At 58.8% G+C, this 12790-nt stretch overlaps 2 protein-coding genes across 3 annotated transcripts; both read right to left on the bottom strand.

Moving 5' to 3' along the window:
- Positions 1-236: 236 nt before the first annotated feature.
- On the bottom strand, positions 237-4849 carry PCOLCE (procollagen C-endopeptidase enhancer). 2 transcript variants are annotated; one of them, XM_058681220.1, is made up of 10 exons: positions 4547-4849; positions 3552-3660; positions 2982-3240; positions 2692-2766; positions 1990-2114; positions 1544-1680; positions 1062-1345; positions 872-940; positions 592-762; positions 237-489 (listed from the first exon to the last, which is right to left on the bottom strand). In XM_058681220.1, exons 1-10 carry the CDS (start codon positions 4639-4641, stop codon positions 353-355), a joined length of 1461 nt encoding a protein of 486 aa, XP_058537203.1. In that variant the 5' UTR covers positions 4642-4849; the 3' UTR covers positions 237-352. The 2 variants fall into 2 exon arrangements, with proteins under 2 accessions (XP_058537203.1, XP_004586997.2); XM_004586940.4 differs by lacking the exon at positions 2692-2766 and having other exon boundaries at positions 238-489; positions 4547-4840.
- Positions 4850-5904: 1055 nt separating this feature from the next.
- On the bottom strand, positions 5905-12177 carry FBXO24 (F-box protein 24). Its single transcript, XM_058681219.1, is given in 11 exon segments — positions 5905-6280; positions 6489-6659; positions 8436-8567; positions 8791-8912; positions 9176-9334; positions 9994-10228; positions 10414-10652; positions 11474-11657; positions 11740-11838; positions 12059-12109; positions 12112-12177. Coding segments are annotated over 11 exon segments (1806 nt in total). The 5' UTR covers positions 12163-12177; the 3' UTR covers positions 5905-5917.
- Between the last annotated feature and the right edge of the window lie 613 nt (positions 12178-12790).

Genomic DNA, 12790 nt, shown 5'->3' with positions numbered 1-12790 from the left:
GACTTGGTGGGTGGGAAGCAGGCATCACAGGCTGGCAGCTTAACCTGTTAAACACAGGGTGTGCCACTTGGTGAGCGACTGGGACGCACACTGAGGGGAGGGAATGCAGAGGCCTGGAGCAGAAGGGTGCTGGTAAGCGGGCTGGTGGAGCAAACAGAAGGCACCTGTCTGCTGCTTGCACACCTGAATGAAAATCTATCCGCAAGGTGGCCTTTACCCTGAGAAAGAGATCTCTTGACAAAACATTTTTTTCCAGTTAAGAACCATTTATTCAGATCAGAAACACCACATGCCTTAGGGCCAGGTGTCCTTGGAGCTGGCCCCCAGAGTTTCAGACCTGGGATTGGGTGGGTTAGGAGGGGCACTTCCTCTTGCTCAGGTTGGTGAGTATCTGGTCTTGAGTAGGGCGGTAAAGGACCACGAAGCTGTCTGGAGGAAGGACGGGTCCATTGTTCTCGTCCACCTGACCCATTAGCAGGTAGCTGGCTCCTGGGGGAGGAGAGGGGACAGGATTGAGAGTTCATGTTCCACACCTGTGTCACTTGAGAGTGGCTCAGCCTGCCCACTGCCCAGCGTGTGTCTGTCTGTTACCTCTCTTCAGGGGACGGCATTGCTTGCAGGGCACGTAAAACTTGAGGGAGGTATCCGTGGGCGGAGAGGGCAGGTCCAGGCCACCGGTTTTATAAACGTTCATGAGACTGACTGTGACGGTGAGACCTTCACCTGGGCCCCGAACGATGGACTTGACTGTTCCCGTCACAACTAGGGGAGGAAGGAGGTGGGAGATGAAGAGCCCGGAGGCCGGGGTGGATCTGGGACCAGAAGAGGGCAGATGGTTGGGGGAGCTGTGGGGCGTGGATGGGCATCTTACCCAGGCTGCTGGTGCAGAAGTTGCCCTGCAGGGTGCCTGTCCGCTGGCACTGCTTGGGGCAGGGGGCACCTAGGAGGGAGGGGGAGCTGTTTGTGGTGGGCCAGCACCTTGCAGCTCTGGGTCCCTCAGGCAAGACCAGCCTTTGGCAGGAAGCCTTTGGACCCCAGCCCCTACTCCTTCCTGTACTCACCAGGGCCAGTGGCAGTGGCCTTGGTCTGGAGTGGGGTCTCAGGCTTCTCTGTAGGTTGGACACGGGGTTTGGGGGGTGGCTTGACTTTGGGTCCAGTTCCCGTCTTAGGGCCCTGGTGGTCGAGGTGGGTACCCGGTCGTGCATCCGCTCCTGGGCCCTGGGCCGGCCCTGGTGATGCCGCGCCCCTGGATTGGATCTTGTAGAAGGCTGAGAAGCCGTCGGCGGTGACACTGAGATCTGAGACGAACTGGACCAGGAGCTCGTTTCCCTCAGAGAAGATGGGGCTGCAGGACCCGGCGGGAGGCATCAGGTGACCACTTCCAAACCCCACGGCTTTGCGGGCTAGCTGCCCGACTTTGCACAGTCCCCCACTTGGCTCTTCAGGCCGACCCCAGCCAGAGTAGCCAGGGGCCGAGGCTCTGCCCACTGGCTCAGGTTCCGCCCTCTAGGAGACCCCAGATCCGCTGCCCTGCCCCTCTTACCCCGGGGTCATGTCGCCGCAGAACTTCCCCAGCCTCTTGGCATCATCACTCACGGCTCCGTTGAAGATGCTGACCGAGTCATAGCGACAGTAGGTGTCCGGCTCCAGGTCAAACTTCCCAAAGGTCAGCGCGATGACCTGGTGGCGGACCAAGGCGGAGGCATCCTGGCACCCTGCACCCTTATAGCCGCCCGATCTGGCCTTCCAGGATACCCCAGATCTTTTCCTTTATCTCACTGCTCAGGGGGAGCACACCCCCACCAGGGGGCCCTGTATCTGTTGGGGCTCACACTCTAGATGAGACACCGGTGCCCGCCCGCCCACCCACTCCTTGGCACCACATAGGTTGCACCAAGCATGTATACCAGTCAAGGCTGCGCTGGCTGCAGTTGGATGACCCCTCTCCCGAGTCCCCAAGGGGGTGAGACCCAGCAGAGGGGCAAGTACCTGATCAGGGGGTGCAATGATGTGCCAGGAACAGCTGACGCCCGGGGGGTAATCGGACTCGGGCCAGTTGGGCGTGGTCAAAGTTCCCTGCGCCTTCTCCATGCGCCCCCCGCAAACCTGGTGCTCTGGGGAGGGGAGAGAGGAGCCGGGGTGGGGGGCGCTGGAGAGCTTGTGGCAGCTCAGGGAGAGCGCACTAGGCCCAGATGAGCAAGTTCGGGTGTGTGGGTCTCGGGATGAGGGATGGTCCAGAGGAAGGGAGAGGAGAGAGGAGGAGGGCAGGTTAGCAGAGGCGGCTGGTGGAGCGGGTGCCCCTGTGGGCAAGTGGGAGGAGGAGGCATTGGCTGGGCGCACTCCCTTCCGTGCCCCTCCCCGACTGACCACACCGCGTCTCTTTCCCCCGGGAGATCCCATCCCCCCGGCCTGGCAGAGGGATCCCCTTGGCAGGCCGGAGATCCCCCAGGCCCTCAGGCGCCCTCCACTTAGGGCTCTGTCCCAGAGGTCCCTTTGGGGAGGTCTCCGCCTGAAACATCTCAAGGAAGACTTCTGCCACCAGGAGGGGGTGATGGGACCGCAATCGGGAGCCCAGAGTTGGGCAAGGGGGGCTCCAGGTTGGGGGAACTTAGTCCTCCACCCAGCCCTAGGGGTGCCCCCTCACACCCATCGGAGGGAGCCCGATTGCGGACGGGCCGGACAATTACTCACCGTCCCAGTAACCCCAGGCCGCCCATTCCACCCGCGGGTCGGTGACCCATTTCCGCCTCGCGCCTGGGGGGGGGCCTGGAAGAGGGGGTGGGTGGGAGCGGGAGGGGGGAAGAAAAGACCGGGAGGAGGGACTGAAGGGGCAGTTAGTGAGGAGAAAGGGTAAGGGAGGCAGGGGGGACCCTAGGCTGGGACGCCAGGCGGGGTGTGAGGGTGGGGCTGGTTAGGGCTGGGCGGGGCCTGCGCCGGGAAAGGGGCCGGGAAGGGGCGGGCCGAGGGGCAGGAGGGCTCACCAGTGCCCGAGGTGGCCCGCCCGCTGTACCAGAGCAGGAAGCCTCGTCCTCCCGTGCCCTCATCTGCCGTCATCCTCAGGGTCACCTGGTTGCCCGGGGCGATTACAGGGGCAGGCCGGAAGGTCCCACAGAAGCGCCCAAGCCGCTGGCCTGAGGTCCCAGCCCCCGCAAAGATCTCCAGGGCATCGTAGCGGCAGGAGGGGTGTAGCTCCAGGTCAAAGACTCGGAAGGAGAGGGACACAGTCTGACCCTCGGGGACCTGAAACAAGGGGACAGGGCAGGGAGCCCACAAAGTCACGCAAATCTCCCCGCCCCACCCCCACCCAGGGGTCTCTCCATTAGCAGTTTGAGGGCCAGCAGAGGACTTGGGCTCTGCATCCCTGGACCCAATTGGAGACTCCAGGTCTTTGCAGAGAGGGGAGTGAGCAGCTAGGAGAGAATAGGGAGTGGAGAGTCAGGATGGGAGCTATGAGTCAGGAGCCCTGGGGAAGAGGACCCTGAGGGTACCCAGCAGAGGGGTCAGGCCTTTCCCTGGGAGAACGGGCATTGGTGACCAGAGGGGTCTCTCACCGTGATTGTCCAGATGCATTCTTTATTGGGGGGGTAGAGATTGGGGAAACCCTCGCTTGCCACGTAACCTGAGTCCCCTGTCACATCGCCTCCGCACAGGAATACAGGTCTGGGGAACAGGAGGGGGCTTGTCAGGGGGTGTGGGTAATAGTCGAGAGACTGGGATAGGTAAGGATGGGTGGGCGGCAGGGGTCTGGAAAGAGTAAAGGCCAAAGGGATCTCAGGATGCCATAGCCCCTGAAGGGGATGGGGTGGAGAAGGTGCCAGCAGACGGTAAGGGAAAATTGGACCACTCTGGCTTCCCTCTGGCCCCCCAGATCCCCACCCCCACGCAGGCAGGAATTCCCGGAATCCTCAGCCCCTCTTCCCCACGCTCCATCTCCACCCCGCCTCCTCCTGCATGGCAGTCGGGGACAGGAGCTGCCTAACCTAACCACTTCCAGATGTGGACACAGCAGCCACGAGGCGGGGTGGGGGAGGGCAGGGGAGGGGCAGAGAGAAGCGGAGCTGCTGACATGAGTAAGGACCTTCACAGAGAACCTGGAGACCAGCCTCCCCTCCTCCCCCAGCCTCTCAAGGTCCTGGAGCTGTTCCAGTCCACCCCTGGAGTCCCTGCCTCCCAAGTCTCCCCTCTTTCTGTCCCCACCCCTCCCCCCCATGTCTCTAGTTCCTGGAATCCAGATGTCCAGCTATCAGGCAAGTTCAGGATCTTGGCTCACTTAAGACTCCGTTGTGGTGGTGGTTTGCAGGGGGGAGCCAGCAAGAGTCTGGGTAGAGGAGGAAACTTAAGAGGGCCAGAGGACCAAGGCTGGAGGGAGGGGAGCAGCAAGTAGCAGGCAAGGGTGGTCTTCAACAGGGACGGAGATCTTGGCAGGTGGGCTGGGGTGGCAGAGGGGATGTGTCAACCAGACCATCCCAGGCTGTCCACAGGCATGACCCACAGGAAGCAGAGACCAGAAGTTCCCCTAAGCTATCTGTAAGAGGCTCAGACCTACCTGGTGTAGTTGGGGGTCTGGCCCCGGGTGAGAGGAAGCAGGGCCCAGGCTGTGAGGAGGGGCCCCAGGAATGAGACTGTGGCAGCAGGCAACATGTTGGGGGGAGGGGAATAGTGCTGGGGTCCTCAGACGAGCAGGCAGCAGCTGAGCTTGGCGGAGGAGGAGGAGGTGGCGGCGCGGCAGCGGAGGCAACAGCAGCGGCGGGATAATCAGTGCCAGATGAGGCAGCCCCAGGCCGGCGTGTGGGCGTGGGGACCGGCCAGCGGGGCGGGCGGCAGGAAGGCGGGACAGTGGCAAGTCCAGGGGCCTCCCTAGGTCTAGGACACAGAAATAGTGGCCTAAGTAGGGGGGTGGGGCAACAGAGGCCAGAGGGTGCATCCTGCAGCCTGGATCTGGGATGGCTCTCCCGCTTCCGGGGTGGTGGGGGCAGGCCTGAGCCACCCGGGAGCACAGCCCCTGGACCCTCAGCAGGAGTCTGCAGCCCACCTGGACCCTCCCCTCCCACCTCCTGCTTCTTCCCAAGACTGCCACCCCTAAGCAGTCCCCTCCTTGCTGGCCACCCCTGTGCTGGCCTCTTTGCTGCTTGACGTTTCTAGCACTTCTCTCTCCAGGCCTTGGCTTGCGGGGGACCTGGCCAGGGAGGAGAGTCAGCTCAATCCTTTTCTCTCCCAGTATCTGGAAGAACAGCGGAGCAGGGAGGCAGGTGATGCGGCTGAGGGAGGAAGAGGAGGAGGGATGAGAAAGGAAGTGGGGAGCAGGGTGGGGGGGTCATCCTTTTGGGATAAAGAGAAGAAGGGGCTGACACCCCCGAGAAGGAAGGGAGACAGCTGGCAGCTTTCTGGGGTCAGCAGGACGTGGTCTCTTGAGGATGGTCTGGTAGACAGAGGACCATGGCCATGAGTCAGGTAGTGTATTCCAGAAGGTGGGGTTAGGACTTTGGAGTCCTGGGGTCTGGGGAGTGGGGGGCAGAGTGTGCAGGCATGCTCTGGGTATCAGGTGCCAGTTCATAGCAGTTCATAGTTGGGGTCCCTGCTGCCCTCCCTCACCATTGAGCCAGGCGTCACCCTGCACCACTTCTGTGATCCCTCCTCCCGTCCAGGCCCTGAGCTCCAAACTGGGCCTTGCTTCAGTCTTTTATTGTATTTGTCCATTAAATCTCTTGTTCATGATAGCTGGGTTAGGGGCCCCCTCCTGGGCAGCCCCCTGAACATTTTATCAAACGGTTCCTTGCTATGTGTGGCTGTCCCCACCCTGTAACCCCCCCCCCCCACTATCCACTCGTAGCATTCATTACCACCAACTCCGCATCTCCCTAGCCTGTGTCCCCTATCCGCCCTGTGTAGGGGTTAGAGGGGAGGGGGATGTCAGCTTTCAGGGGTTATGGAGGTCTGGGCTGTCTCCTCCAGGCTCCATTTGCAGCATGTTCAAGGCCTCCCAGAAGAAGTCCTTCTGAGCAGCCATCAAGGGCATCCAGCCCACTATCTCCTTCATCTTCTCCATGCGGTCCTGCATTGTCGGGCAGCTGTGGATCTGGCTGAGGTACTCCCTGCAGGCCCGAGCTGCCCCACTGGGGTCCTGCGATGTGCAGGCCTCTGCAGGCTCCGGGGTCACTGCTGTCCCTGTGATCCTGCTGGCCGGCAGGTCCCGGTAAGCAGGATGATGCTCCAGGTCGTGGCTGGTCAGCATGTACAGGCACTCCCTGGTGGAGCAGATGGAGCAGGCGCACAATGGGACCTGGGGATGGGCAGATGGGAGGGCGTGGCTGAGAGGGGCCTTGGAGGCCAGAACTGATCCTGCTCCCCTGGGCTTCCCCCAGCCCAGCCCAGCCCAGCCCAGCCCAGCACAGCACAGTGGGCAAGAAAGCTGTGGTGAGGTAAGGCAAGACCAGTGGGGTAGGCTAAAGGAAGGGAAGTCCTGACAGGAACCTGACCCCTGCTCTGACCTTGACATGGAGCCTGACGAACGAGGCACTCCCTTTGGGCCAGCCCGGAAGGCGTCCTCCAGCCCCACAGCCGCAGCCCAACAGCTCCTTGCTGAAGTCGGGGCTCTGGCTCAGCACCAGTGAGTGGTTGAGGCCGCACCACATGGCGATGGGGCATTGCAGATAACGCACCTGTGGGCACAGGGCCAGCCAGGGTACCTGAGCTGGGGTGGGCGTTGGGGGATGCTAGGTCGGAGAAGGGGGACTGAAAGGCTCAGGGCAGGAGGTCTTCTAGATGGTGTGGGTTGGAAGGTGGTGGTGCAAAAATGGGACCCAGTAACCCTCCCTGCTCTTACAGATTGGCCCTGCAGCCCCCCACGGTTGGCGCTGGTGAGCTCCTAGCATTGGTTCCTCATCTTCGCTCCCTTGCCTGAGGCTGGGGCCTGCTGTCTGCTTCAGCCCAGAGCTGGCCCAGTGGGGCACCTCACCCAGCCTTCCAGCGTTGGGGGGCACACAGTCTTCCTCTTGCCTGTGCAGTTTTAGTCTAACCCCCACCCCTGCCCTGTCCCTATCTCCCTGCCACCATCCCCCTTTACCTCTCTAGAGTTCTCATTCTCTTCCAAAGTGGCCTTTCTAGTTTGACAAAAAAGCATTTTTCTGACTCCTGCCACATTCTACCCCTATTCTGAGAGCAGTAGAGCTGGTGCCATGGCCCTGTCTGGGGTTGACCACATTCTTCCTGCTGCCTCAGGCAGGCTTCCCAGGAGCCTCCCTGCGGTCTGGCATCTCTCCCTGCTGTACCACTAACATGCTCTCCCCAAGGACACCTGACTGCCCAGCCGTTTACATCCCAGGCCCCTCTTGCAACAACCGTCGCCACTTTTAATGCTGAAGTCACACAGAAGTCATCTATGGCTGTTCCAGAAAAGAAAAAAAAAATCAAATATTGGCATCCCCCAAAAATTTTTTTCCGAAATCCTGGGGAAATCTCACCACCTGCTACTAACATCTTGTGTGACAGGCTTTTGCTATTGCCTAAACAAACAAATACACAGGTTGTGCATTTGCAAACAAAAGCAGGGTTGGACTGTGCACACCGTTTCCTGCTCACTGCATGTGGCATGATCATCTTTCATGTCGGGAAATACACTCTGACCGTCAGGCAGTCACCATTGGCCATCTGCCTTCCCAGTACAGCTTGACACCCTGTTCTCCTGCCCGCTGGGAGGTGTGCATGGGGAGCACCTGCCCCACTCATCTCAGAGACCTCTTCTCCTCACTACCCTGCCCACAGTGGTTTGCTCCTTTCTGTCCAACTGTTGTCCGTTCCACCTTCCTCCTCCTTGGAATCTAAGTAGCAGCCAGGCACTTCTAAGCACCAAGCTGGAGTTTCATTCTCACTGGTGAAAATTCAAACTCATGCCCTTCCCTCAAGAACCCTCTGCCAAATAAAGAAAAAAAGCACGATGCCAACTCTCAGGTGTGTAGGTGTCCCCTTTCTTCCACAGACACCCCTGTCTCCTCTAAGCCATGCCCTCCTCTGCAGCCTCACACTCCCTGCTTCCGTGCACTCTGCTCGAACCAGGCCAAGCCTTCCACAGTCCCACATTGTGCAAGCTTCGTCCCAGTGCCCACTGCCCACTGCATGGATTGCCTTTCCTTAGGCCTGCCTGGATTCCCCCTGACCCCGGAGGCACTGTTGCAGCTTATCTCTTCTGGTTACCCTAGCCCATCTAACTCCCTGACTGCCCACCCCCTCGCTGAATTCTGACTGCACCTCACAGTGCCAGTCCTGGGTGAGACAGGACCATGGGCATCACAGGCTGACTGCCTAACTGTACTGGGGAGTGGGAACAGGTTCTAAGGAAACTGCTGAGGTGGACAGGCCCAGAGATTGGGGCATTGGAGAGGAGGGGTGGGGTGGGGGTGCAGGTAGCAGGGTGCCAGGGCAGCTACTGACAATCTCACCTGTGTAGGTTCCCCCCGGTCCATTTTGTCCCCTGTCCCCAACTGCCCATAGCGGTTATTTCCCTGCATAAAGATTCGGCCAAATTCATCCACCAGGCCGAGATGATTATAGCCAAGAGCACAGAATAGGATCTAAGAGGGAAAAAAAAGATGGCAGAGAGGGGTACTTGATTCGCTGCAGAGCAACCAGGAACCCCAGGAGCTCCCAGCTGCTGACCTGCCACCCCTGGCTGGTCTCCATGTTATGTGTTATCCTGTACTATCCCTTCCTATGCCCCTCTCCCACCTGCCCCCTCCAGCATTGCTCTCCAAAGCCCCATCCCCTCTGACACACTCCATCCCTCTAGGATCCTACCTTGGCAGGCAGTGAGAGAGCGAGCGGCATCTGCTGGTCCAGTGGGTCAAAGGCTTGAAGGGTCCCAAAGAGGTCACGATACACCCCTGGGGTATGCACCTCAAAATACACTCCACCCTGGTCTGGGGGGTTGGGCATGCCCTCAGCTCAGTGGCTTTTGGGCACCCATTTCCTAGGGCTAAGTCCCCATCTGGGAAGAAAGTGGCAAGATCTATGGAGTCTTCCCACCCAGTGGGAAAGCATTAGCTATGCTGCCCGTGAACCCGATCTTAGCTTCTCACTATGATGTCCCAAGAGCTCCCCAGCCCCCAGTTCTGGAGTGAGGAGTGTCAGCAGGTGGAGGAGGGTCTGTCCAGGGCTGAGACAAGGGAGGGGCTTCTCTTACCTGTGATGTAGAGGGTACTGCTTTGGTTGGAGGCCATGCAGGTCACACGCAGGTGAGGCAGGCAACGGGATACCTTTCTCAGGGTCAGCTGAACAGTGTAGGAGCGGGGCTGGTCCAGCTGGGTTTCGTTCACAACCAGAGAGTAGATCTTGCCTTCTTCTGGGGCGGAAAGTGAGGTGGGAGTGGAAGCAGTCAGTTACATGGGGGAGGAGACTTACCAGGAGCCATACTACTGTTCCCAGAGACTGCCTAAGCCAGGGATGGAACGTTGCTGCTCTAGAGTAGGGCTGGAGGAAGAAGAAAGGCGGAAAGGAAATGAAGAGATGAAGTGAGAGTAACTTCCAGTCTCCCAGACCGCAATGCCCAGAATGCACAGGAGAGCTTCAGCATGAGGGAACAGCCCATGGTCAGTGTGGGCAGAAACAGAAAGTCTGGGAATTTGGGGTCATGCTGGGTCATTCAGAAGTTCAGGGGATCTCAAATTTGAGGGTGTAGTCAAGTGTAGAGGACACTGGGAAAGTGGTGAGAGGGCAAGTTTGGGGTATAAAGTGAGGTACTTTGCAAGGGATGTTGGTGGGATTAGAATGTTAAAATGCAAGCATGCATCACAGAAGTTTTGTTTTTGTCCAGCTGGCAGCAGGGCCCTTTGTGTGCAATGCAGTGCAGAGTCCTAGCCTAGGAGACAGGATGGAGGATGGGAAGAGGCAGCCTGCAGAGTCCTGTACCAGGAAGTCTTTATTCCTCCCCCATCCACCACACAGTAGGTCCTGAAGAAACTGCAGCAAACAACTAGGCAAATGACTCCTTTCAGGACACACCTGTGAGGAGCAGCAGTGCCCGATGGGTCTCCTGCCCAACCAGGACGATCTGTTTGAAGCTCATGGAGTGGTGGAAGGTCATCTTGAAGACTCGCTGCCCGCTGGACTGCAGGTACACCTCCACACAGTCACAGGCCCGGCCGCTGGTTGTCCCAACCACTGCCGGCTGCTCCCGCGTGGCCAGGACATAGAGGTATTTCCGGTACATGGTGTCACATCTTGGGTCTGAGGCAAACTGTGAGGGGGTGTGAAGGTGTTGAGGATCCAGGGCCTCAGGAGGGGGTGAGGTTGGGGTTACAGGGTGGGGACATGAGAATTTGTTTGCTTGTTCCAGGGGGAAACTTGTAGGGAATGCTAGGCCCTGGAGGAGTGGGAGTGGTGATGGGATGGCGTTGGTTTTGTCACCAGCATTCTACTCACATCCTTGGCTCCACGACACAACACAACATAGCGACAGGCCCGCTTCCACTGGATTTGGCCAAGGGTGGAGGAGACGAGGGCATTTTTGAGGAAGAAGAGGGTCCCCACGTAGTCAAGAATGAAGACGTGGTCCTTGGTGGGCAGGAAGCGGCGGTAGCCATGGGCCAGCAAAGGAGCCACACTCTTATTGAGACATCGGCGGCGGCCTCCAAAGGCCTGGAAATACAGGCCTTTTGTGTCTGGAGAAGGGAAGGAGATGGAAGGTTCAAGGGGCCCAAGGGAACATGCTGGAGAAAAGGTAGAGTTTGGGTAAGCTGGGAGCAGGCCCCCTCCCAAGGGAGATATGGATGTTTGACAGTCTAGCTTATGTCTCAACCTTAGCTCTCTGTTCCATCACAGCCCAGGGCAGATGCTTCTCAGTGGGCATGTCTTTGCAAGATGAACCTTGCATGAGGAACATCAAGGGGAAATGGGGGATAAAAGCATGGAAAGAAGCAGATGGAGGATGGGAAGGGAATAGCTGAGAAGGGCTGGTTACCCTCCCTCACCCCCTGCTCTGGATCTGCTTTCTGGACCCATCTCTCCTCATCTGTGCATGAAAATAAGACACTGGATAAGGGGCTCCCTTGGAGGGCTAGGAGTGCAGCCTGGGTCCCCAACTGGAGGACTGCTTGCCCCAAGTAGGGAAGATGTTCCTAGCATACAGCGGGGAGAAGCTAAAGATGCTGTTAGACCTCCCTAGAAAGCACAGCACAGTGGAGGATGATTTGGTCCAAAATGCTGGTGGTGGTGAAGAGGCCGAGGGCTGCTGCTTTGGAGGAGGGCAAAGCTCAGGATTGGGGTGGGGATAGGATCCAGAGGGACACCTAGCAGCGATGCTACTGATGATTCTGTGGGTGAGTCTGTCAGAGACAGTGCAGTAGGCCATGGGGGCTAAGAGGGGTTTGTGTGAATTAGACAAGTCTCTCCTGGAGAGAAGGAAGGCTCGCTGGGATGCGGAGGTCGAGAGGAGCAGGGATGGCCCGGTACGGACGGATGGGGGCAAGGAGGGGAGATATACAGTTAAGAATGGCGGCTCTCTTCCATGGCCGGACCCCAGAACCCTGCTCTCGGAGACGGGGGCTCAGCTTGCGGCAGACACGTTTCCACACGCCCTCGGTGTCGCACACTTCGTGGAAGTAGTGGCAGGTCCGGCCGAGGGCCACTACGTCTCTGACTGGCAGGAAAGAGATGATATGCTCCACCTGGAGGCCGGGGGAAGATGCAGGGGTCATGGGCAGCCCTTTGCTGGCCTGGCCCCCCGCGTCCTCCTCCCTCAGTACTCACCAGCTCTGGGGGGAACAACTGAACAGAAACAGTGGTCCTGCGTCCCTTCTTCTCCTCACCCCCAGGCTCAGGGCCACAGGAAGGGCAGTTCCGCTTTACCTGCCCAGAGAGAAGGGAGCAACATGGGGTTCTAGTAGGTTCACCCATCTCTTTCTCTCTTCTGCCCCTCTTTGTTCATCTGTTCCCAGCTCTCCGCAGGTGCACATGACTTTTCTTCCCCCCCTCTCGCTGCCCTTCCCTGGTCTGGCCACCCTCTCACCCTGATCCCCTCCTCCCATCCACACAGCCCAATGAATGTGGGCAGTTGGCTTCTCCTCACCATCCTGACTGCCCCCTCCCTGTTCCTGCCCTCATCTCTCTGGGCCCATGGGCCCCCTGTCCGCAGCTCCCCTGGCCCCGTCCCTGCTGCTTTTCCCACACCATGTCCCCTGCCTGGGCTTGGGGGACTTTTAGGGCCCCTCTGCATCCAAGGCCCCTCCCTCATGGAGTCTGGGGCACACAAACCTCTCTGTGACCTCACCGCCCAGCCACTGTGACCTGTACTCTTGCCCTGGCTCTGGACTTCACTAGCTCCTGGGATCCCACTCAGATCTGGCCATAGGAGAAGGGAAGCATATGTTGCTACCATGGGCAGGTGAGGCCCATACTTCCAGGAACCTACAGGAGGACTTTCCCTCTTGAGGCCCTTGCGACCCCAATGCTGCAGACAAACACGGCTCCATCCCTGATGTCCAAGCAGGCTGGGGCCTCTGGATGATGCTGGCCGCGGCCCACCCAGCGCCTGGGAGCATGCACCGGAGGCTAGTGGTAGCAATTCAGCACAATGTCTGTGCTATTTCAGGAAACAAACATCCTAAAGCAGACTGCTTTCTTGGCGTGGCCACTGCATGTGTGAAGACAGCCTTGCAAGGAAGAATAAATGATTACTCAGCTTGGTGTCTTAGGACATCTCTAAGTCTGCTTTCTTTTTTAAAAAATATATTTAATTTTAAATTTAAAAATATTTATATATTAAAGATATATTTTTATTGGAAAGGCAGATCAGGAGAGA

Source organism: Ochotona princeps, chromosome 24, assembly GCF_030435755.1.
Source record: "Ochotona princeps isolate mOchPri1 chromosome 24, mOchPri1.hap1, whole genome shotgun sequence".
Lineage (NCBI taxonomy): Eukaryota > Metazoa > Chordata > Mammalia > Lagomorpha > Ochotonidae > Ochotona > Ochotona princeps.
This window is presented reverse-complemented; position numbering and strand designations above follow the sequence as displayed.

Excerpts from the sequence above, each read along its gene's own strand:
- PCOLCE (XM_058681220.1), bottom strand. The coding sequence starts at position 4,641 with ATGTTGCCTGCTGCCACAGTCTCATTCCTGGGGCCCCTCCTCACAGCC. Across the intron at positions 3,661-4,546 it reads CAGACCCCCAACTACACCAG|ACCTGTATTCCTGTGCGGAG; the intron begins GTAGGTCTGAGC and ends CCTGTTCCCCAG. Across the intron at positions 2,767-2,981 it reads GCGGGCCACCTCGGGCACTG|GCCCCCCCCCAGGCGCGAGG; the intron begins GTGAGCCCTCCT and ends CCCCTCTTCCAG.